This window comes from Rhodnius prolixus, unplaced genomic scaffold, assembly GCF_049639745.1.
Source record: "Rhodnius prolixus isolate KJV_2025 unplaced genomic scaffold, Rpr scaffold_7, whole genome shotgun sequence".
Classification (NCBI taxonomy): domain Eukaryota; kingdom Metazoa; phylum Arthropoda; class Insecta; order Hemiptera; family Reduviidae; genus Rhodnius; species Rhodnius prolixus.
Window position 1 is genome coordinate 8,497,515 of NW_027411582.1, and position 26,668 is coordinate 8,524,182.

At 35.8% G+C, this 26,668-nt stretch overlaps 1 protein-coding gene across 3 annotated transcripts in view; it reads right to left on the bottom strand.

Annotated features, from left to right (window-relative positions):
• Positions 1 to 26,668, bottom strand: part of EcR (Ecdysone receptor) — a 310,735-nt gene that overhangs the window by 111,543 nt on the left and 172,524 nt on the right. For all 3 annotated transcript variants that reach the window (XM_074113808.1, XM_074113805.1, XM_074113809.1), the window contains exon 3: positions 5,013 to 5,227. In XM_074113808.1, the coding sequence (XP_073969909.1) occupies positions 5,013 to 5,181 (169 nt within the window). In that variant the 5' untranslated portion in view covers positions 5,182 to 5,227. The remainder of the gene's footprint in view (positions 1 to 5,012; positions 5,228 to 26,668) is intronic.

Sequence of the window (26,668 nt, forward strand, 5' to 3'; positions counted from 1 at the left end):
GCCCACTTCCGCCTTTACCAAGGTAATCCTCCGAGGCGATTGAAGAGAAGATGGCCACGCAATCTACACTTATCGTGATGAGAGGAGTATTAGTATACGAGGGTCGTTTGAAAAGTCCGTGCAAAAATAAAAACTACTTAATTTTTTGGGGTAAACCTTTTTTATTTTTCAACATAGTCTCCTTTTAGGCTTATACACTTCGTCCAACGCTGCTCTAGTTTGTTGATCCCTTCCGAATAATAGGATTTGTCCAAGTCTGAAAAATAGCCATTCGTGTCTGCAATCACCTCCTCGTTTGAATAAAATCTTTTTCCCGCCAGCCATTTCTTCATATAGGGGAACAAATAGTAGTCCGAGGGAGCCAAGTCTGGAGAATAGGGGGGATGTGAAACGAGTTGGAACCCTATTTCCATTAATTTTGCGACCACTACTGCTGAGGTGTGAGCTGGTGCGTTGTCGTGATGGAAAAGGACTTTTTTGTGGGCCAATCGTGGGCGTTTTTCTTGCAGCTCGGTTTTCAAACGGTCCAATAACGATGAATAATATGCACCTGTAATAGTTTTACCCTTTTCCAGATAGTCGATGAGGATTATTCCTTGCGAATCCCAAAAGACAGTCGCCATAACCTTTCCGGCCGAAGGAACGGTCTTCGCCTTTTTTGGCGCAGATTCCCCCTTGGTAACCCATTGTTTAGATTGTTCTTTGGTCTCAGGAGTGTAGTGATGTATCCATGTTTCATCCACAGTGACGAAACGACGCTTAAAGTCCTGCGGATTCTTCTGGAACAGCTGCAAACCGTCCTTGCAACACTTCACACGATTTCGTTTTTGGTCAAGCGTGAGCAATCGCGGCACCCATCTTGCGGATAGCTTTGTCATGTCCAAATGTTGATGCAAAATATTATGTACCCGTTCATTCGAGATGCCCACAGCACTAGCAATCTCACGCACCTTCACTCTTCTGTTATCCATCACCATATCATGGATTTTATCAATGATTTCTGAAGTAGTAACCTCAACAGGGCGTCCAGAACGTTCAGCGTCACTTGTGCCCATATGGCCACTCCGAAAATTTTGAAACCACTTATAAACTGTTCTAATCGAAGGTGCAGAGTCACCATAATGTTTATCAAGCTTCTCTTTAGTCTCCTGAGGCGTTTTGCCTTTCATAAAGTAGTGTTTAATCAACAAATGAAATTCTTTTTCGTCCATTTTATGAAAATCACTCGACTTCCTCGATTCAAACGAATGCCAAACACAAAGAAATAGACCGATCTGGCTGAAACTTGGTGTGTGTTCTTCCAAGAGATGCTACTAACTAAACATAACCTCGATACGCGCCAGTGGTGGTATCTCTCTGACTTTGCACGGACTTTTCGTATGACCACTATAATGGATGAAGAACACAGTACATTTAATTGTTGCAACAATATTGCTATTGTGAATTTCATTATGAGATCACGATGCTGTGACTAAATTTCACGCGATAGTGATAGTTATTTTATCTGAAAATACTTCATCTAAAATTAAGTCGATTACGAGAAAACTACTTACTTAAAACTGACAAGTCGATAGCCAAACTATCCGTAAATAATTTATTAAAAATTTAAGTAAAACCTAAAAATTTTAATTTTTTATTTTAATTTCATCCCCAACTAAAGCTCAAGTTAAATCCGATAAACAAAATTCAATATCGGGTAGCGTTTTAGTTTAAGTTAAGATTTAGTCTAATGACTTAGTAAAACGAATACCTACAGAAAAAATTTAATATTGACCACTCGAAAGAAGGTTTTCGTTATTCAAGATGTCGGTTTTGTTCCTACATTAGTACAATAAATAACTATTATTTGTGAACATATTTATCAGAACATCAAAACGGAAACTGTAGTTTTGATACTTTCCATGATTCGTTTAGCATTTATTTTTAAGGCAGCAGTTTACTAATTAAATTTCTTTGTATAATTTGAAAATATTTAAATGTATATTTCAAAGTCAAGTCTTTAGAGCACAGTATATAGTTTTGTCAAGGTTACGAACAAAGTTTTAAGTACACGTCATGCCCTAAACTATTATTGGTGGTCAGGTTTACAATTTACTTGCCACAACTAGTTTGTAAAAGCACTTACATAACCGCTAAATACATTTGAACGTTAAATATCTTAACTGTTGTAATAAGTGCCAACTATTCTACAAGACAATGGAAACTAGTCATTTCACAATATGGCTTCAGCACTAATAAATCTTATAAAATTTATTGTGATTCAATTCTTATATTTATTTTAAGTATTTATGAATTCAAGTTCTTAAATTGTAGTATCTATTTCATTACAATTTAAATACCAAGTGAAGCTTTTTGAACTAAGTTCTGAGATCGTAAGAGCACTTTTAAATTAGTGCCTGTTAAGCTCCAAGGCGAAGCCCCTCCAGTGATTTTCCAAAAAAGCAAGTACGAACAAAGGTTTGTTTTCCACGTAAGGAGAAATCATTTTATTCTAGCATATTTTAGATTTGGAGTTTCCACAAGAAATAACCCTTTTAAGGAGCCCTCCTTATAATGGTGGTTGTACAGAAAAAACTCGCAATAAGTTCAAAATTAATATTTCGCTTAGAAGCCAAGTTTATCTGACTTGATAGTAAGATCTTGGTCAAAAATAGGTAAACCGAAAGTACTTTTTCTTTGTTGATTTTTCGGTTTTTTCAACTGGATTTTCATTTTTCTCACCTGAGACTATTATAACGCTTAAACTTAAACCATATTCTTAAAAATAAAAAAACAAAGCAACGATACACTTAGAAAGAAATCAGAGCATTTAGTAAGCGTTTCCCTGCAATCTGGTACGTCTCAAAGTACGTCCTTTTTAAGACACTGGAAGATAGCCGAAGATTCTGCACACTCCACCCAAAACTATAGACTCATCATGAGAGGGAATGAGCATTGTTCTTGAGGAAAACGGCTCAAAGAAGAACAAATTCTAAGTTAGAACTTCGAGAATGGTCTTATGAGAAAATCGTGTGATTCTATTCACGTCTTGTACTAAAACTAAGACATGTCAAAACCTGAAAGGTCATAGGTGTATCCAAAGCTATATGAAAGCTCCACTGGCTAAAGTTCTGTCATCATAGGGTCACCCTTCACCGGGTCATGAACAGTAAAGGCACAGTTTCTTAGAAAAAGAAACATCTAAAGGATAGCTAGCTATTTAATAATGGAATTAAAGATTTTTCTAGTTACGATAACCATAGAAAATTCGTCCCTTTTTATCACAGATCCCTTTATTTGATAAAAGGATAAAACGATAACCAATCCGCTTCGGCCTTCCTAACAAAGACTTGGTGCTCTAAGAAACCGTCAAAAATATCAACATTATGTTTGGGTTTCCACAGAAGATGGGATTCTCTGTAACCAAGGCAGTAATCTTTCTTAGATTCAGGCTCCGAAACATCTTACAGAGCTACATCTATTCAGAACTCTCACAGCTGAAGTACCGCAGTTGCCAAGGGTAAATTATTTTTAGATCAACAAACAATTAAACGACGAAATTCTATCTGATTTGTCCGCAATGCCGAAGTATATTATCAATGTTTTAAATTTTAATCTTAAAATTCAGAAGAAATGAACTAAGACTGAATGGAATTAGATTAGCCAATAAGAAAAGACAGATGAAAGAGACTAGGGATTAATGCCCGAGGTAATCGACCGAATTTTCTTAACAAGTCCTTTCATTTTATCAAAACGGATTACGTCCTCAAGAAGTTGAAGCTTGTTAACCTCAAAAGGTACTAGTAATTACGTCAATTTTGTGGTGGAGGTTAACCTAATACGGAAATAAAATCATTATCTTCAGTAAAATGATTTAATAATTCAACTTCTAATAATAGTTCACGTTTTACAAAAATATAAGCTGCCAGCTTATAAGGTAGAAATGAAGAAGAAAAGATCTGCAACCGTTTGATAATGTTACTCAATCCTTCTTCGTGAGGGGCTTGTCGGGAACAGCAGTGTGAACACCCCTTTCATTATTTAGGAACAAACACACAAATATCTCTTCGATAAACACTGGAGAACTTTCGAAGAGACTGGAGCTGGAGTATCTAGTCTTGGGAGTTTATGGGCCAATTTCTCAAATGTCTAGGCGGACATTTCAGGCATATTAAGAAGATGGCACCCAGTTCAAACTGGGCAGTAAATACCTGGACTAGAAGATGGGACTTCCAGATAGCTAGACCTGTTATAGGTCTACGAGATGGGAAACCCAGTGAAGGCAAGACGCTGCGTCCTCTTTCCGTGGGACCTTGAACACTTCAGAGGAATCAGAAACAGACGACTTTTGGAGTTCAAAAAGAAAGAAGAAGCCAGCAGAGCTGAGTTCTGGAATGACTTTCCAAGACTGAGGTTCGCTTCTGTCTGGATGTGTACGATCAGAAAAGATTGCCACGTTATGAGTAATAATGTGGAACAATACTATAGATTTTAGTCTTAAGTTAAAACCAAATATCATATTGCAAACTATCGACTAAAAAGGGCACCGCTATGAGTACAAACACAAAACTGACTATCCACAAGTCACTTCTCCTATCGTTTTGGACATACAAAAAAGCAAAACTGAGGGAATCTGCGAAATCATCGATATCCAGGATAAACTCTTCCAATCCAGTGTTCTCAGACGGATCTCCTACAATAATCCTTCCTTTGTTTCCAATGATTCTTATCCGCCCATGCTTCGTTCCCTTCTTCAATAATCTATCTCAGAACTACCTAGTTCTGCAGCTTAAGCCCTCTCTCTTCCAATTCCCAGCCCCGACAACCTGCTCCGTCGCTAAATATTATTTTAATTTGCAACTATCCCGAAATGAAATAGGGATCGCCGTCCAAATTTGTATCTTTTGCAATCATTTCAGGTAAAAAACAATTAAATGCAGCTGTATTAAAAAAAATATATATATATTTAACTCGTGAGTAAAGTATTTTCCTCACGTATCAAATAGCCAATAAGAATATGATTGAACACTTACCTATTTTAGAGTTCGGACTGTAGGGGTCATAGCTGTTGGACGACATGGTGGGCGATGGATATCCACCGCCGTTTGGCTGTTGGGCGTTATAAGGCCGGGGGGACACCCCGCCCCCGCCTCCGCCACTGCCAAGCCAATCTTCGTCGGCGCGTTTTTCCTCGCCCATCATGGCCGGCACCGCCTTCCGCTTTAGTTCGTCGCTAGTCAACTTGCATCTGTTTGCACAAAAAAAAACAACAAATATTAGCGCTATCTAATGGAAGGAACATAACACCAAATGAATAATATTTACCTTATTTTTTACTTTATTTAATTTTTTTTGGTTTAACCTAAATCAAAAATGTAAACATTTGCTGGAACAATTTTTTTGAAAATATATCTCAATTTTTTCACCATTTTCTTCTCGTGTAATAATTTTTTATTTATTTATTCTATCATCACAGGAAGTTCAATCCATTTTTGCGTACAGATTTCCTCTACACTCACGTTGCCGTCTTGCACAACATTTGCTGAAATTGAGGACCTAACGTTTCCAAACCCATGTACCCATATTTTATATAAGAAATCAGATACCAAAATTCTGAATTGGAAGGATATCAATTCATTGATTGTATGTTCATAACGGCTTCCTCCGGAAATTAGAGGGAATTCAGTGTTAATTGTATTAAACAGTAGGAGTTAGGATTAAATACTTCGCCTAAAAGTTTGGGTTTAAAAGGAAATTGTACAAGCGGAAGTTGTACTTTACTGGTTGGACTTTTCACTTTTCTGCGTTAGTTTTCTCTAACGATCTTCTTTAAACTTCATCGATAAATTCGTGTTCTCCGAAATTAGGAAAAACTTAGAACTTCGAGAAGTGTAGTTAAAGAAAGAGATTCAGAATAGGGTTTTAATTCTACAACTTGTATTGGTGTGAAAAATGAAGCTTCACCCTAAGTCCAGTGCTTATCGTATTAAGTATTGTGCATATATTCCAGGGTGGAATAGCATTCTCGATAGCCTTGATTTATAGCTTAATTATTCAAGGTAAATCAAGCCGAATAATCTTGGAAATGAAATGGCAATCACTGAATAGTTCACTGAGATCACTGACGTCAGAGGTGCGTGCGAAATAAAGTTTTAAAAAAGAAGAAGCGATAAAATGGAATTATTAGTTAAAGTGGAGTTGTTGTTGGCCGAACAGAGAGAGGGGAGAGGGCAAGGTTTGTTAAATATTTTTGCACAGGGAAGAAGGTCGTCTACGTCTAAAGACGAGTAGGCAGCATTAGTGCGCGAACGGTAGTATCAGATTTGTGCTGGCAATGTTCCAGACTCTCCCAGAGGAGGAGATAGATCCTCCTGTACGTCAGCTCTCATCCTAATCGGTACTTGGCCTTTTGTCCTAGAATAGCCAGTCAATAAAACATTTTTTGAAGGTAAATTCATTGAATGGTAAAAACGGAAATTGGTGGGATCAATGAAGTAATTTTTTTTTTTTAACGTCAACGGAAAGAACTGTCACATGGTTTACTTTGTCGGTAATTTCGTTTTGATTTTCTCTCTTTTCAAAATTTAAAGGGAGCGAAGGAAATGCGCTTAAGCCTTGGCTTTTTGAAAGAAACCTCACACTCTAATCAGGGATATATTTTTGGTAGATATTAGCATTTTAAGGAGATTTCAAGCTTAACACTACCTCTTATTTCATGTATTTTGTAGCATAGAACAGCACTCTGCATTGATGTTGGCACAATCATTGGAACTTTTCGCGTGAGAACATCAACAAAGTCCATCAATATTTCGTTATTTATTGTATTCTGTGAAAGTAGTTTATCAAGAATACAATACTTATAGCAAAGTAAGTAAAGTATTTGCTTCTTTTTTTTTTCAGGCGGGGCTTTTAAGTCCAATTACCAATTAGGTGCCGTGGACAGAATATTTTACATATCTGTACCTCGGAGGGAAAAGGCACCGTGTCCATTTTTTTCGATTTTCAGATTTTGGCATCATTTTACAAATTTTTTGTTGCTCTTTCTACAGGTGTAAAGCACTATGTTCTATGTTTACTATTAAGCGATTTATGTATTTTTAAAAAGCACTATGATACTTCATTACTTAAGGGTAAAAGGCACTACATGGGCATACATTTTTTTCACAATGGAGATCAAAATATAATATTTTAAAATATGGGAGTTAAAGTGGCCATACCAACTATAATAATTATGGTGAGAAGTACAGGAAAGAGTATAACCGGAAAAGTGGAACAAAAAAGGAATTTGGAAAAATATCTTTATTTGGCTCCCCTGTAAAATTTACTTTTTGTGACATGGTGCCTTTTCCCTCCGAGGTATATATCTTGTTATAAATTAAAGCCTTGGATGAAAGTAAAGGGTGAAACTAAGTGGTTTAATAACTTAAGACAGGGGTTCCCAACCTGGGGTGTGAAACGATATTCCAGAGGGTGCGAGAAAAGTCCAGGTAAATAATAGGATATTATTATTATTCAAATATTTTTCATATTTTCATTTTATTTTTTTGCATATATTTCGAGGAAATAATTATTTTTTGTAAAGTATACTTACTTTGTTACATACTTCATGAGTTTGACTTCTTCTTTTTTTCCTTTTTTTTTATATTTATCCTTAAGCAAAATATAAATTTCAGGGGGTGTGAGGTTCGAGTGAAATTTTTTTAAGGGTACGGGGCGCAAAAAAAGTTAAAATGACTTAAGTTAAAAAGCAACAAAGAGTTAAAATAACAGGGTGATGCTTATACTAATCTTAGGGTGAGAATATCTGGACATCCTCTCTGAGAAAAGATTTAAGCCCTTTTTAGGAGCTATTTCAGAAACAAAGGGCATTTGAAAGCAGTGTAGAATGCGATTGGCCGATAGAAAACACTTTCAAAGAGAGAAATGGATCATTTAAGGTGATTTAATCACCATGTGATGGATTTCAATTCTGAGAAGTTTAGAAGAGATTGGACTAACATATAAAAGTCTAGATAAGAATGTTCTCTTTTGAACTGTAAAAATCCAACAACAGATCCGGTTAAGAGAATTTAACTTTAAATGAGTTCACTGAAGGATCATTTAAGATTCTCACCACAATGCCCATAGTTGTCCCAGAAAATGGAAGGTGAGAGCACACGATGGAAAAGATCGGAAAGGACTAATAGCCACTCTGAAGAATTGCAGAGAGAAGGAGGCTGGTGGCTAAATTGAAGGAAAGTGGCTTCTTGCCATTGTGAGATGATTCACCAAAAATTGTTGTCACCAGTCCAACAGAAACAAAGTGAATAATTTTTTCTTTTTAAATAATTGTTATGTTAATAAATTGGGCTAAATTTCAAGAAGCAACAGGTGGTAAACTGTGAATTCGATTTGAAAATATGTTTAATTTAATAATTAACTTAAATACAAATTAATTATTTCCAAATGATTTAAGCATTGTAACAGTTTATAGCGAATTTTTTAATTTACATTTTTCACCAGAAGTATAGGTATGAGTTAAATATCCTCAAGGTCAAACAAAGTCTTCACACACTATTGTAAATAATTAATTCAATAAAATGGTACATCCGCCAAACCAAGACTTTCTTCAAAATTGGAATTCATTTTTACACTTGCATAATTACAGTCAACATTAAATACCTACGGAGGATGAAATAGTGGACAAATTTTAGAGTACATTTTTAATGAGAATAAAAAGTCTTACAGTTAGAATATATGTAGAAGTGGTATGTGGGCGTGCAATTGAACATGGTTTACCCCCACCTAACTACGGTTCTATTGGCCAGTATACACGCCCACAAGACGCGTGTTCGAATTTAGTTAAATATGAGTGTAATGGGATCCTAAATAAGTCTGGTGAGTCACCAATATAGTTAACTGTATGTGTGTATGGGATAATCCTATATAAGTCTAGAGAGTCACCTACATGGTTAAATGTGAGTGTAAGTTAGTCCTATATAAGTCTAGTAAGTTTGCAACATGGTTAAATAAGAGTAAAGTGTAGGTGGTCCTATATAAGTCTAGAGAGTCATCTACATGGTTAAATATGAGTGTGAAATAATTCTATAAAAGTCTAGTGAATTACCTACATAGTTAAAGGTGAGTGTAAGGTAGTCCTATATAAGTCTAGTAAGTTGTCAACATGGTTAAATATGAGTGTGAGATAATTCTATATAAGTCTAGTGAATTACCTACATGGTGAGTAAGGTGGTCTCCTATATAAGTCTAGTGAGTCACCAAAACGGTTAAATGTGAGTGTAAGGGGTCCTACATAAGTCTAGAGAGCCACCTACACGGTTAAATATGAGTGTGAGATAATTCTGTATAAGTCTAGTGAATTACCTACATGGTTAAATGTAAGTGTAAGGTGGTCTCCTATATAAGTCTAGTGAGTCACCAAAATGGTTAAATGTAAGTATAAGGGGTCCTATATAAGTCCAGAGAGCCACCTACATGGTTAAATATGAGTGTGAGATAATCCTATATAAGCCTAGTGAATCGTAAACATTTTTAAATGTAAATGTAGAAATTCCATTTATGTTTACAGAAATTGCCGCTAGAGTTCTTCACCGGATGGAGTGTAAAGTAAGCTTACAGCCTATTTAATGGCGGCTCATAAGCCCATTTCTCTTATACCTATTTCACGAGTAAACAATACAAATTCTTAACTTTTTTGTTTCTGTTAACGATAATTGTATAAAACATGAAGTGATATGCCAAAAGAAATATTATTTATGGCATTTTTAATGGGATTTTTTTTTTTCTTGCTTAAATTGAAAGTTTATCAAATACCTATGGGAGAAATGTTGGAAAAACATTTTTAAATTAATTATTTCGTAGCAATTATCACGTTTGAAGTAGTGGCCAATCACAGTGCAGTACAGTTGCAGGCTGTGGGCGGGTCATGCCCACCTCTAGTGTAGACACGCCCCGTCCAATCATAGCGAGTCAGGGCTGATCAAAGCGTACTTTAACAATGGCGCTTCAATACCTTTCACTTATTTTCCTAAATCTCTTAATATTTTCACATATTTTATTAGCTTTTTTGGTTAATTTAGTTGTAATATTAATGTTACGTAGATATTGAGGTAAAATGCTAACAAATTATTCGAAAAAAAAAGACATTCTCAATTTTCAAGAAATTTTTCATGTTTTCGAATAGTTTTCGACAGTTTCACTTTACTTTCTCGTGAAAAGGAACTCGTATGAACACTCTTATGACTTTTTCTTACCATAATCTACGAATATAATTGAATTTTCTTGCAACTTAGAATTGCGGAATAAAAATCTAAATAATCTCAATAAATGAAAATGCGCTTTCAGAGTGAATATTTAAGAATAATGAGCATAAATCACGTGCGCATTTTCTTAACCACATTTTTTCTTATAAAAATTGAATAATTTGATGATAAATCATTTTTCTTGAACACTATTTTACTACAAAGGAATATTATTCAATGAATTTATGTATCAATTAATTTACAAAGAATTTATATGGGAGCTAAAATGATTAAAGAAGTATTGACAATGCAATTAGGCCAGCCTACTCTGTAATAAATATTAGGCTTATTTTGTTTTAAAATTATAATCTACAGCCTATATATGGAAGTCAGGTAGGGGCGATTAGGGGAACATTGGAGGCAACTTTCTCTCGGCCGTGTTACAGACAAGGAGATATGACGTCATCATTGGCCACCTTGTGGCGCCACTAGCGGCCATCCACACCAACTATATCTCCTCCATTCATGATGCCTTCTCTGCACAGTTCTATTTTACTAAAGCTGGTACAGTTTGCCACTATGGTTTGGCCGTAGTAATCCCAAACTCTAGTATTCAACTTCTCTCACACTGGGCAAACAGTAGCCACAACCCTACGGTAACCATGGCAACACGACAGACAAAACAATTCACCGTTTTACCACGATAAAGTAAGGACACTTAATACGTAAAAACCCTATATCGGCGATAATCGCTTGTATCTCTTATGTTTGGTAAACTTTTAACAAATATTGAGGTCAATTACTGATTGTTTGTGAAAATGACTAATCTCAAGAAGAATGTTAACTCATACCGTTACCTTTAAAATTTTCTAGAAATAATATTAAGTAAAAAAGTTTATAAATGTGTCATTATTTATCTAATTAGGCTAAAGCCGCGATGTATTTTCAATTTTTCATCGGTGAAAACGCTCTTCCTAACGAATTACCTGTGTCATTTTTTATTCAAATTAAGGCCATGAGAACATTTTATGAAGATACGATAAAGGAACTTCCGGAATACTTTCTGTCTGGTTGAAAAGCAGGATGGAAAATGCGTGTAAATTTCCCATCAAGTGTCTTCAGAGAGAGAGATTATGAGTAAATCTTTTGAGTAATATATATTTACGAGGGTCGTTTGAAAAGTCCGTGCAAAAATAAAAACTACTTAATTTTTGGGGGTAAACCTTTTTTATTTTTCAACATAGTCTCCTTTTAGGCTTATACACTTCGTCCAACGCTGCTCTAGTTTGTTGATCCCTTCCGAATAATAGGATTTGTCCAAGTCTGAAAAATAGCCATTCGTTTCTGCAATCACCTCCTCGTTTGAATAAAATCTTTTTCCCGCCAGCCATTTCTTCATATTGGGGAACAAATAGTAGTCCGATGGAGCCAAGTCTGGAGAATAGGGGGGATGTGAAACGAGTTGGAACCCTATTTCCATTAATTTTGCGACCACAACTGCTGAGGTGTGAGCTGGTGCGTTGTCGTGATGGAAAAGGACTTTTTTGTGGGCCAATCGTGGGCGTTTTTCTTGCAGCTCGGTTTTCAAACGGTCCAATAACGATGAATAATATGCACCTGTAATAGTTTTACCCTTTTCCAGATAGTCGATGAGGATTATTCCTTGCGAATCCCAAAAGACAGTCGCCATAATCTTTCCGGCCGAAGGAACGGTCTTCACCTTTTTTGGCGCAGATTCCCCCTTGGTAACCCATTGTTTAGATTGTTCTTTGGTCTCAGGAGGGTAGTGATGTATCCATGTTTCATCCACAGTGACGAAACGACGCTTAAAGTCCTGCGGATTCTTCTGGAACAGCTGCAAACCGTCCTTGCAACACTTCACACGATTTCGTTTTTGGTCAAGCGTGAGCAATCGCGGCACCCATCTTGCGGATAGCTTTGTCATGTCCAAATGTTGATGCAAAATATTATGTACCCGTTCATTCGAGATGCCCACAGCACTAGCAATCTCACGCACCTTCACTCTTCTGTTATCCATCACCATATCATGGATTTTATCAATGATTTCTGAAGTAGTAACCTCAACAGGGCGTCCAGAACGTTCAGCGTCACTTGTGCCCATATGGCCACTCCGAAAATTTTGAAACCACTTATAAACTGTTCTAATCGAAGGTGCAGAGTCACCATAATGTTTATCAAGCTTCTCTTTAGTCTCCTGAGGCGTTTTGCCTTTCATAAAGTAGTGTTTAATCAACAAATGAAATTCTTTTTCGTCCATTTTTTGAAAATCACTCGACTTCCTCGATTCAAACGAATGCCAAACACAAAGAAATAGACCGATCTGGCTGAAACTTGGTGTGTGTTCTTCCAAGAGATGCTACTAACTAAACATAACCTCGATACGCGCCAGTGGTGCTATCTCTCTGACTTTGCACGGACTTTTCAAACGACCCTCGTATATCCTAAGATACAGAGAACAGTTGATAACCACCAGGCTAACCTGGCTTGCGAACCAGAGGAGGCATCTTTGCAGCCACAGTACATGATTCACAAGTTGAGTAAAGTGCATTATTTGAGAAATTAAGGAATAAGTTTGATCCTTTACAAGAAAGATATTGATCACCTAAATATGTGGCAGGAGGTTTCCACTTTTTTTGGTAATTAAAACGCAACTCTCCCAAAATTACCAAATAATTATTAAACCTTCTTGTTTGTAACAGATGTAAAATTAATTTTTAGCCATTTTGTGTATGCTTGAGAACATCTAAGGCTCTTAACATTTGATTTTTCTTAGAAAAATCACTCGGAAAACGAATTATTTCCCGATATTAAGAAAAATACTAGCTTTACAGCCTTCGCAATATTTTTAGTAGAAAGGGGATGAAAAAAATACATAGAAATGACCTATCGCGTGCTCTTCTTTCTCTTTGATAACAAGTTAAAAAATTGAAATATATGATTAATAAATACCCGATTTTGAAATAGCCTAGCACCTTTAATTTTGAAGATATCGAATTGCGGTTTCCGGTTTCTTTCATAGCTTTTTATACTCTTTAAAACTGTGTATATGAAAATAGGGGGGGTCAACTGCGAACCCTCACTTTTGGTCGCGCGTCAGCCGCGTATGCGGGCAGTTAATCTAAAATCAAGTCACATATTCTGAAACTAGAGGTGACGGGCAACAGAATTTTTCCTCTACCATTTTTTGCTCAGATTAACCGTTTAAACATGAAATGCATTTGAACCGTCTTAAAATGAACAGCCTATATAATAATATTTTGAAATTTAATCCAAAAATTGTAGTGATGTAAATACAATTTAAGAAAATTCAGTGAAAAACTAATTTTCAGTTTCTACTTGAACACTTACTGAATGCAGCAAGAAAATCAGTATTACGCTTGTCTGGAATTATACCTATTTTCTGAGTGAAACACTGGACAGCAAGAGAACATTCAAATGTAATAATAACTTGGTATTCGTTCAAAATTAAAGTGAACTCATTTTTCCAACTTTTTTATTTTAATACGCCACTGGACATGACCCAATTCACAAAGCAATCATCATAGTGGCCATTTTTAAAGTATTCCACTTTTCTAAGAAAATAATAAAAATATTAATTCTAGCTAAAAATCTATAACTTTCTATTTTATACTTTATTTCACTATTTTTTTATTTTATTTTTTGCAACAAGGCACGCGCAAACTCCATAACCAATTGGTGTGAAGTTTTCAATTTATTTAACGCAATATATAAATAAATTACATTACTACGTAATCTGTTTATGTATTTTACTAGCCTTCGAAAAGTTTATTTAAAATAAATATATTTTGTTAAACAAGGTTTTATTGTTAGATAAATTTTTTTTCTAATTTCTGGATGATGAGGAAATTTGAATAATGTGAAAGCAAAAACCTGTTAACCAGTTTTTCTTCATCATTAAAACTAGGATTTCTCTTGGGTGAATAGAAATAGGGGGGGAATTCCCTTAGGATCACTAGCTCTATGCACTGAAAACAGGAGATTCCACGAGAGACTGGCTTACGCAGTGATGAAGATGATCTAGATACCTGGAGTTTTCCCAAGGGATTTCATGATTAAACAATCATACTCTGCACAGTATACATATTCATATCTGCATCTGCGCAGATATTGTCCTGGAAATATTTTCCAGATAGTACACGCCAAAAAATGTGAACCCTAAAGGATTCAATGTCCCATTAGTTTGCTACTACTAGTTCTATCTTACGAATTTTTTGAGTCATTTAATTCATTCTCAACACATTAAAAGGAATCGATCTATTCAGAAATACACTTCATCGAATTTATGAAAATCATAACGATTTTAATAATTAACGAGCAAAGAAACCTGAAAACAAATAAATGACGGTTTACTTTATATATAAATGCTTTACTTGCCAAATCGATTAAATCCACTCTCTGAATTTTATTAAATTTTAATGTCTGAACACTTTATTGACTCCCTACTGTATAATAATCAAAACAAATTTCGGCTGATAATAAGTATTATCACTACTAAATGACAAAAACATTTTAGCTATTGAATCATGAATAATTTATTTCAGAAGCTAACTACACACTCTAATGTAAATTGTAATAAAAATTTAGTTTAATCACTATAGAACGCAATTGACGACTTCTTAAACATGTATTAAACATGATTATTATGAAAAATTTAAGGACAAATCGACATGACGGGAGCTCAAATACACCTATCGAAGAAGACATCATTTATATTGCTGAAGAATCAATTTAAACCAAGTATTAGTGCTGCACGAGAAACGAGACAAATCACTTGAGCAACCGAGACTGAGACCGAGATCAAGACATGATATATATCTCGTCGAGAAATCTCGGTCTCGTCTCGGTTTTTCAAATATTAATTTTTAGCTACAAAATTATAAAATTGTGTTCTTTATTAATAAATAATCATTACGGGTATTGAATTAATTATTAAAAGTTACGATTTTATTATATATGTTCAATATTACTACATCTATTTGACTTCGAATTACATAAGTAAAGTAAGCAAAGTAAAGTAATCGCCTATTTTTTCAGACGGAGCTTTACGTCCAACTACCAATTAGGTGTCGCGGACGGAGGCGACTAGCAAACTTACTTTACTGTAAATTTCTTCTACTAATCATTAAATAAAATCCAAGGCCTAAGACCGGGATTCGAACCCAGTACCACAATACTCATTAGCTTCGCAGGTCTCGCACTATTTTCGTTTTTAAGATACTCTTTGCCTGAGCATTGATACATAAAAGAGCTTTTACTGAATCAGAAGTTAGAGAAGATCTTCTATTGGTCATTATCATCGCAGCTTGCGAAAATAATCTTTCCGATGGCACTGAAGTTGCACAGATACTAAAAAATATCTTTTGCCATTCTAGACAAATTTTTGAAGGAATTCTCAAGTGTTTTCCACCATTCTAAAATGTCAACGTCTACTGGTGCTTGGTCTAATTTGGTATAATTAATTATTTCTGTCTTCCATGCTTCGGTGATATTTGCTGGTTTTTGAGCAAATGGTGGAAAAATATTGATGCAGTCGTCGTCGTCGTCGTCAAAAGATGAATCATCAGATTCTTTATCTTCACCAACAGCCATAACTAATAGAGCGGCAAGTAGAAACTTCTTTCACGAATCAACTTGTTATAGTAGGCAGATATGTATGTTATTTGGGTCTTTCATTTGGCGCGTTTTTAACATCTTTTTGAAATTATATAAAGATATATAACAGTAATAGTAATATATGATGCATTGAAGTGTAAGTAGTTGTCTTCTTTTACACACATTTTCATTACCAATATATAAATTAAAATAATTATTAGAAAATAATAACTTTTTTGAAAAGATTATTAATAGCAAACCACTTTTAATACTTAAACAAAAATTCAAAAAAACTGAGACCGAGATCGAGATATCTTGACGAGACCGAGACCGAGACCGAGATTTGAGCGACCGAGACCGAGACCGAGACCGAGATTTGAGCGACCGAGACCGAGACCGAGATCCAGACTGCATAAAGTCTCGCCTCGTCTCGGTCTCGTGCAGCACTACTAAGTATTTGTAACAGAACAGTTATTACTAATTTTTGCTAATATCTTTAATAAAAAATTGTATGTAATGAAGTTTTCCTTTAATAAAAGTATATATTTAAGACTGAATTTGAATTAAACGTTTTCTTTCACTTGCCAAATTGATTAACTAAAAATTGTTGTAATAATAACGATCTATTCCATCTTATAGTTTTAATATGTCGTTAGATAAATGATACATCTGCAGCAATGCAGTCTACATCGTTTATTTGAATCTATTGTTTAACAGGAATTTTTCAAAAAACTATACATAATACTTTCTCATTTTTCTCAACTTTTTTGGTTTATGGAGTCAATCGATTTGGCTAGCATTCCCTATATAGGTGTAAACAAAGATCTCCAAGTTGCTAATTAGTGTTATGAAACGGTGGTCTTGTCAAAATAGGTATCTCGTAAAAGACATCCCCATGAATTTAGAGAACAGTGTTCAAAGATGCACTATAAAAAGGCTAAGGGCGCGACAGACCTCAGATGTTGATGCGCCTTAATTAAAATAGAATAATTAAAAGGGGGAGAAAGATTACTTCTGATTTTTTATCATTATTTTTTGCCAAGCTTTCAGCCTAAGGGAGTCATCTTTTGGAGCTTAAACTCACCAACAGTTATTTACAAATAGTTTTATAAGTTTAAGCCCTGAAGATGATTAAGTGTGCTTGCCTAAAAAATAACTGAAAAATTATGACTGAAATTGGCAATAATCTGTCGTAAATGGATTAATGAATCAGTCACCAAAAAGAGATTAACAATAATCTACAATCAATAAATATGACATTAAAAATTGAAAACTACGAAACAGTATCGCCAAGAATCAATAACGTAAAGAAGAAAATATAAAGGATTTCAAATTACAAGAAGGAAATCTAAGACGATAGAAACTGAAATTGGAAGTGAAATTGCCAAAAGAAAAGCTTTCTAAGACAATTTTCTTTAGCTCTATTTTCCGCACGCAGCAAGAGAGGAAAGAGGGAAATAGTGAGAGAACCTGCAATAAAGAAATATTCTACCTAAAGTGGGAAAACTCATCTAATTGTATAGTTATTGCAGAGTGTGTGTGTATACTGAGGTAAAAACAAACTTACAGACATAAGAACAGACATACATACAGTGCGTAATGTTATATGTACATACTTCCGTTTGTGTATAAATATATATATATATATACGTAGCCTACATAACTGTGTATGCGCGAGATCAATAAAACGGAGAGAATTCATCCATTAGAAGACGTTACTTTATACACATTTCCCAATTTTCCTTCATTCTACTCAAACATTAACCAGATACTTTCCCATGTTTTTTTTTTTCCGAGAATATGGGAATTTTTTCTTTGTATTTACTGCATTTAAAATTTGATAAAATTTCATAGAAAAAGGGTTTGGAAAAGTTGCCTTCATCTTAATGAAAGAGGTAAGGACATCTGTTAAATTAGCCAGGGGTGCACCCGGAAATGGGGACAAAGATAAAAAAAAAAAGGTCTCACTCTAAAATTTTAGTGTTTTGGAATTCACTAAATTTTTAGTTTGATAAGAGAGGGCATTATTCTACAGCAATTGAAGGGAAAAAGGTATTTTAAAACAGTCTAGTTAATGCTACAAGGCTTGATGAAGCATTTTCATTATGAATTCACAGATAGGTTTACAAAAAAAACAGCAATTACCCACAATTCTTTTCGTATGTTCGAATTTGAGAACTTAACACAAATTTGGTTAAAGTCACTTAGAACTTACCAATGGAAATAATTTAAAAAGCAAAAATAAACTTTTTGTCGAAAAGAACAATAATTTAAGGTTTTTTGGACAACGTTGAGGATGATAATGGACCGTAGAATTGATTACCATCATTCTAAGTGTCCTCCTCTGCTTGGGGAGGAACTACGTTTGTGGATGTGTAAATGGAGACGACGATGTAAGTGATGTGATAAAGGACAGCGTTGAAAATGGCGATATCAGATATCGGTAACTCAGTATCTACACATAACCCAGTGGCAGGCCCCAGTATTTCTCTAAAGTTACTCCACCGCTTCAGTATAATAATAACGTCCACCAGGATCAGATCAATAAAATCTGCTCTCCCGGTATTACTTTACACACACTAATATCGTATAAACATGTATCCATCTACATTGTGGCTCAACCAAAACCAAGCTTGCAATCCTCTCGGGCTCCATTCACCCTCAAATTCTTTACCCTCCATTCTAATACAACCCTAAAACCGCATCGACTCCAGCTGCATCCGCCCAAATCATGCACATATCCTACTGCATGCACATAGGGCCTGCATCAGAACAATTCATCAGCCCTTGCTTTGATGAAAAAGCTTTAAATTTATTAAAGATTCCTGTATAAAATTTCTATTTATTGCAGCAATTATTGTGGCCAAATTTTCAACCAACAATAACCTAAGATAATCAGTTACCTTCCGAATTCTTCTTTGCGCTGTGTCTTTTATCATATTCCTCTAATATTAAATCCAAATTCGTTGCTAAATTTAAGCTTCCTGGGATTAGTAGAATTGAGTTTCCCGAAATATTGCTTCAACCAGAAATAATAGATTAATATTGAACAAAGCAGAACCAATTTCCCAAGTTTAACCAAGATTACTGGGATAACAGTTACCCACCAAAGTCAATCAAAGTGATGGGCCTAAGGTTTTTTTTTTTTTTTTTTTTTTATCTAAGGTCATCAACATCTGAGATAATTGGTGCTCGGAACTTTTTCTAGTGCAGTGCTGGTCTTTAGAAAGTGTTCTCTCGTTACAGACCACACTGTCTATCACCGGACAGTGTAAGAAGCTACCAGGAAGAGAAAACTAGGTAAGAAAGAAGTAACTAGAAAAAGATGAAAAAACTATTCCTAGCAAAAGCAAACACTAAACTGATCTGTACAACTCTCAATATCTACAAAGTTCTATTAATCTGCCACCTCGCAGGACAATAGCATCGCCCAACATTTGGGAGCATATCAAGAACGTTGGCTACTAACTGTATTGGATTGATGCAGCAAGTGGTTTCTGATAAATTAAGGTAGATTTTTTTTTCACTTGATTTCAAGGGCATGGTAGTTTCAGGAAGTATCTGTACAAGGTGGGGGCTTATTTGCTCGGAACCCGTAGTGTGCAGATTGTGTCAGGAAGAAGAGGAAATTGCCTCTCACCTGTTGTTCCGATTGTGTTGCAATCGAGTGGTTGTGCTTCCTTTGGCTCTTTGTGACCAAAGGAGATATTAGGCGCAAAAAAGAACTAGTAGGGGAAAGTCCTCCACCTCTTTAGAAGTGGAGGTTCCGTATACTAGATCCACAATAAGCACAATAAGCCTCTTTTGGCTGCGGTGCGATGGGGCACAGATCCTGCCCTGCTATTTTATTAATACTTAAAACCAGTAACCTACAGCTGGATTAGAATCCGGGATCTCAAATAAATATTGTAGACCTACGCATGTGCAATTTGCTCGTTAGTGTAGTTGAAAAATTCTAGAAGCCATTTTAAATGTTAGGACCTTGAGAATAAGTCATGGGAGTGGTGATGCTAGATTTCTTTTTTCGAGATATAAGTCTGGTTTAATTTCATCGTAGCTTTAGAAAAGATGAAAGCAAGTTCTGTTTAACTTGATGTTCTTTGCCAACTCGATCAGTGGCTCTTATTTCTTCGGCACAAAAGAAATTGGAAGTGTGAGAGAAGAAGAAGAAGAAGAAGAAGTGATACTAACTTAATCTACTGTGTTTGCCTTTTTGAACTTAAAGCTGTACTCCCCGGGCCAACTTAGAAGCACGATAGAAGTAGGTCAATAAAGAATTGTTCCTTGGACGCTAGCTTATATCCGGCGGATTATCCTTGCTGTTGTCTTGGAATGTCCTCTAACACCTCCACTTCTTACAGACTCTTCTACACTGTTTCTCTAGATCACCAGATAGAATGTTTAAAGTTAGATGAGAATAATTGCACAAATTGTGCTGAAGTAAGATTTCACCAAAGTTGAAACTAGACTTTCTTCTTGGGAAATCTTCGTCTTATATACTGTTCTTTCCTACTTCCTGTCTGGAGGTTTTTCTGCCGGACAGAAATTCAAAACATGCATTGAATTCTTATTTATCCGAAAGCTCAAGAGCCCTTTGAGGTCACCCTAGACAACTACTACTCGGAGTAGGCTAACATAGACGGTATGAGATCTTGTGCTATAGCTGGGATTGACGTAATTCTAAACCTCACACCTCTTCTTCTTTGCTGAGAGGCACTCTTTTCCTCAGCCAGTCCATCGCGACAGAGGATCCGTGTCAAAGGATGGTCAAGGACAAAAAAGAGGAGCCTCCAAAGTAAAAAGTCTTTCCTAAAAGCTTGGGCAGGCTTTTAACCACCCTAGAAAAAGCTTCTTAAATTCAGGCTAATGGTGGTGTGAAGGTTTTTTTTTTTTAATGACCTCCCCAATCTGCTGCTGCTGCCTAACCACTCTCTTTTTGGGACTTCTTTTAGGAGAGTCTAAGCGGTAACCAGGTGTGACAGCAGGATACATCTTTCTTGGACCTTTGATGTGAATCCGTGGCTATCCCAAACTGCCGGCTTCTTGACCCCCTAGGATTTTACTAGACCGGTGTTGACTCTCCATAAAGAAAACTCCTTAAGTTTTTATTTTTTGGAATATCTGAACGGGGAAGTAAGATTACTTGGTGCACTCAATTTCCAGTTTTCTCTTCTGGAGTAGCCTGTTGTCCTTTCATCTGGAATAGGATGTCAATAGGTCTGGAGCGAGCACCCACTAAGGAATTAAGTATCCAAAACTCCTGATTAACCTCACCATCTTGGGCTTCTTTGAGAGTATGGTCAGTTACCAGGTTTTGAAAAGAGGAGATAATCTCTACCTAGTACCTTTTTGGGGGAGCTTTCTTAGTAATAACTAGGGATCTAGGGATGGCCAAGAAGGGAAGGGTGAGTAGGTCTAGACTTCTTCAGGTTCCTTAAGAGTCGTTTAATACAGAAGATGCAGGTTTATGTGATGAATATTCTCGCTTTAGATAGTCACCATTGGAAGGTGGGTTTAACTAGTTCAGACTAGTAAATGGCTAGAGTCTTTATCGTGTAACTATCTCTTAATACCCGATAATCCATTTACTAAAGGAGAAGTTCATGAATCCTTCAAGCCAAGAAAACTATTTGACCGTGAATAGGCATTAAAAAAAGAGAGTAAAGCCAAATTACAAATTGTTATGGTAATAGTTTATGCTAATTGTAGTTGGCCTTCAACTGATAATGGCTAGCCGGCATGACAATCTCATCAGCGCACTTACTACGTGTAATTATTTCCCCTTTTAAACGGAAACCCAATTTTGTTTCACGACAAATTTTTTAAAAGAATTTTAATTATTCAAATTACCGTAATTTAATAACCAATTTTTTTTTTCATAAGATTGAATTTTTAGGAAAGGGATTAGCTATGCGGTTAGCGTGTACTGGATACCCACGTGGAGATGCCGGGTTCGAATCCAGCTACTGACCCTAAGATTTTATCTTTCTAGTAGTTTCTTACAGTATACCTCCGGAGATCAAATATGAACTGAAAAAATTTCAGGCATCAATGATCTCAGATGTTGATGCGCCTTAAAAATTTTATAAAAAAAAAAATAAAAAACATGGAATCTGAAATTCAATTGATTTAATTGTTGGAACTGAGAATAGATTTTATCTAGGAATTTTTTTACTAAGATTTCTTAAAAGAAAATTTAAGAATTACTTCATTGGCCAACAATTAATCTGAAATCCACTTAAGAATTAATTTTAACAGACAGACAAACATTATATCGTAAAACAAACAAACTGTCGAAAAAAAATATATATATGTATAGGGTTTGAAATGTTTAAAGTGTGTCACTATATTTGGCCGAATTGGAGCCATGTGATAAGTCGACCTCTCCCCCCACTTCTCGCTAAAAAAAACTGTGTCATAACATACACACACACATTCACATATTTTGATTACAATTTGATTACTTTTTATTAATGTGTCAACCTCAATTAAATATTTTATAAAATTGTTATATATTATGTTTTTTTTTTTTTTTAAATACGTAAAGTAATTGCCTATTTTTTCAGGAAGGGCTTTACTTCCAATTAGGTGACAGTGAACGGAGCTGACTAGCAAACATACTTTACTGTAAATTTCTCATATTAACCATTAAATAAAATCCAAGGCCTAGGCCAGGGGAATCGAACCCACTAAACCAACAATACATCTTAGTTTTGCGGGTCTAGCCCATAATCGCCTAACATACTTTACTATAAATTTCTCATATTAACCATTAAATAGAAATCCAACCGGGGGAATCGAGCCCATTAAACCAACAATACATCTTAGTTTTGCGGGTCTAGCCTATAACCGCCTGACATACTTTACTATAAATTTCTCATATTAACCATTAAATAGAAATCCAACCGGGGGAATCGAGCCCATTAAACCAACAATACATCTTAGTTTTGCGGGTCTAGCCTATAACCCCTTAACATATTTTACTGTAAATTTCTCATATTAACCATTAAATAGAAATCCAAGGCCTCGACCAGGGGAATGGAACCCACTAAACCAACAATACATCTTAGCTTTGCGGGTCTAGCCTATAACCGCCTAACATACTTTACTGTAAATTTCTCATATTAACCATTAAATAAAATCCAAGGCCTAGGCCGGGGGAATCGAACCCACTAAACCAACAATACATCTTACCTTTGCGGGTCTAGTCTATAACCGCTCGGCTACCGGTACCGTGCCACCTTACGCATTCCCTTACTTCTTTAAAAAAGAAATTAACGTTATCATACAGATAATTGATTTTGAATTTTTACACCGGAAGAGAATTCGTTTTTAAAGCCGCCTAAGAAAGGAAACGTGGTTTTTTACAAATTGGTATCGCTCTCTTTCTACCACTCTTTCGAAATAGCGGAAGTTCAAAAAAAAAAAATACACAAACTGTGATCAGAAAAAAAAGTAGTGAGAAAATAAATGCCAAATTTTCTCGTAACCAAAAAAGAAATCTGCTTTTCCTTAGGAAACCCTGAAATTTGAAAAAATCTTTTGGATTGCAGCATTTTCTCTAATTACGTGTAAGAGATAGCTAATCATATTAATTTCTAATGCCCTATATATATATATATCAATTTGTAGTTGTTTACAGAATACTATCCCAAGACTTTGTAATAATAATGGCGCCTCGGAACACACAAAGAGTTGGAGTGTAACAATACACATAATAAAGGGGAAGGAAATTGGATTGTTCCAGACTAGAATTCATTTTCAGTTTTCCCCCCCTCCAGCTTTATTTTATTTTTTGTTCTTTATTTTTACTTTTATTTATTTTTATTTTAGCCCGCACCGTGCAGATCGATAAAGTTAAATGAAACAGGTTAGCCTGTATTTGTGTTTGTTGACAGATAAGAAGGAGTGGAGAAGAGGGTAAGGTCGTATTAAGTGCGTTTGTATTCATGTTTTCCACTACCAGTGTGTAGTGTCGATGGCTTTTTTTTTTTTTTTAAGCGTTTGTCCGTGTGTCCGTCTGTATAGTTAGTAAAAAGTCTAATGTCTGTTGAATGTGTGGCGGTGTTTTAGTGTAAAGTATACAACGTGAAAGCTCTTGTCAGCGTATTAGTGTGTGCGTAAACGGAATGTGGCACTGGACTTGCGCAGTTCTCATTGACCTTGGGGCGTGTGACCTCGTTAGAGCGTGGGTGCAGCGGGGGGGGAGTGAATTGCCGCCAACCAAACCCCGCCGTTTTGCCATGTGTCTGTCCCCTGTGTTATGTAAATACAGCTGTTTTGTGTAGATGTGTGCATCATCATCATCATCGCTTTTTTCTTTCTTTTTCTTCTACAAGTTTTTTGTTGCAGTTTTACCCCCACCCGTTCCTTCTTCGTTAGTTCCTCTAATATTATTATTTTCTTGGGCTCCTTCTCATGCTTTACAGTAATGTCATCTTCAATTCTCTCTACAGCTACCAGACAGAGATCTTTCTTCTACTCACTTCTTAGCTCTTTCTCTGTTTCTATTCCATTATTATTATTATTATCTTTAAATTCGTACAAAACTGATACAACGAGATTCTACAACATTAAGCTCAAAAATACCCAACTATTCCTAGCAAAAACAACCACTAAACTGATCTATACAATTCTCTATATCTACAAAGTTCTATTAATCTATCACCTTGAAGGACAACAGCATCGCCCAACATTTGGGGTATATCAAGAATGTGTGCTACTAATTGTATTGGATTGATTCAGCAAGTGGTTTCAGCACTAGGTAATCCTTCTAGTTCTGTCCTAGAAAAGCCTTGGTAACTGTTCCAAAAAAAAAATAACCCCTTCTTAGACACTCCTCTCTGTCCTGGGGATCACCAAGGGCGCGCGGTTCGGGCGGCTTTCTCAGAGATTGGATCTGGAGAGAGAGCATGAAAAGAACTGGGTGATGTGTCCTGGGGTTAAATACAGCAACACAAAGAGCCAAAGAACAATAAAAGAGTGTTTGGGTAAGAAATCAGCTTACTCTGATCACAGGCCTGTTCACGGGGCGTTTGTAGGTTCAGGAAGCAGTTCTGTACAAGGTGGGGGCTTATTAGCTCGGAACCGTTGTGCAGATTGTGTCTGGAAGAAGAGGAAATGGCCTCTCACTTGTTGTTCGATTTGCGTCCAGAATGGAGGAATATGATCTACCAAAATGGATTATTACAAAGCGACTGTTTGGAACAAGGCAAAGATGGCTGGCTAGCCTGATGCGGATAGAAGATGCTACAAAAACATGATTTCCACAAATTGAAAAACTGCAACAACTAGCCGGGAAGAAGTTTGGCAGAAGAAATGGTTGGAGAAGAAGCTAGAGAAACCGGAGATGGGTGTCATGACGTCATGAATTTTTTTTTTTACCGTCATTAAAGTGTAGATCCTCATTACGTGAACAGCTGTATTTGTTAAAACTAAATGAACTAATTGGGGGGGGGGGGTTAGGTAAATTAAAATGATTAAGTCAACAGTTGCGGGCAAGCGACTTGGTTAGCCAATCAGTGAACGTTACTAAATATTGGCTAACCGTTTTAATCGATAATTCACACGTTATTTCCTAACAATTAAATTGAATGCAATTATTATTGGTATAAATTGCTAGCATTCGATTCTGCAGATTTAAACAAAAATCGAAAAAATAAATTATTTAAAGTTAACACTTTTTTTTTTACCTAATAAAATATTGTCCAACATGGACTGTTTACTTAACGTAGTTACTTTTAACGGTAGCTAATGTGTTATAAGTTTATTTCCAAACAGGTTTACCTGCCTCTGTAAGTGCGGATCACCATGTTAGCTCGCCCCGTCCCCCAAAAAAACGTTTAATAGTTAAAATAAACTAAATTAATCAAGCTTTGATAATAAATCTACGGACAGGAAATCGAATTTTGGCTACGTAGGACTAGAGACCATCCACGTAGAAGGTTTTTCTGCAGGGAAAATGAAGTTACAAGTTTTCCGATTTCGAGCTTTAATCAGGTTTTGAAGTCCCCTGAGTCTCTCTGTCAGAGTGCTTTTACAGATTGATGTTTGTGCGTGTGTAAGTCAGTCTCTGCGTATTACAGCCACTGTGTTTTCCTCTCTCCCCCCCCCCACCACCAAAGTCTGACTGTTACCGGAAGTATGTAAGTTAAGCGATCATCTAACACAACAAACAAAAAAAACGTAAAATTCTGTAAAGCTCAAATTAGTTTCTTCGACTCAGTGCTCCTAAGAGACTCATCAATAAAACCTTTTAGACAAAATTTTCTAGCGGAAGTGCCATTAAACTGAATAGATTTTTTGAGTTCCTCTTTGAAAACAGCTCTAAAGATATCCTTTAAGCATGCATTATTCTTTGCATCCCCTGAAGAAAAATAACTATCGTCTAAACAAATTTTTCTAAGCTAGTTTTCCTTATTAAGGCAGTTCTATGGTAAAGATACGTGTAGAGGGTCTGATATGTTCACGTACACCTTTATATTGATGTCCTTAATGGACGGAAACTTGAAACACTGGTATTCATTTGTACTTCTTGGGGAAGCAAAAACTACATAATTCGTAATTAAAGTGAAAGGTAGTCGAGCGGTTAGAGGCGGAGACCTGTAAAGCTAAGATGTATTGTTGGTTTAGTAGGTTCGATTCCCTACCTCTAAGTCTTGGATTTTATTTAATGGTTAATAAAAGAAATTTATAGTAAAGTATGTTTGCTAGTCGCCTCCGTCCACAACACCTAATTGGTAGTTGGACGTTAAGCCCCGCCTGAAAAAAATAGGCAAATACTTTAAAGATCTGTACATTCAGCTTCCATTTAA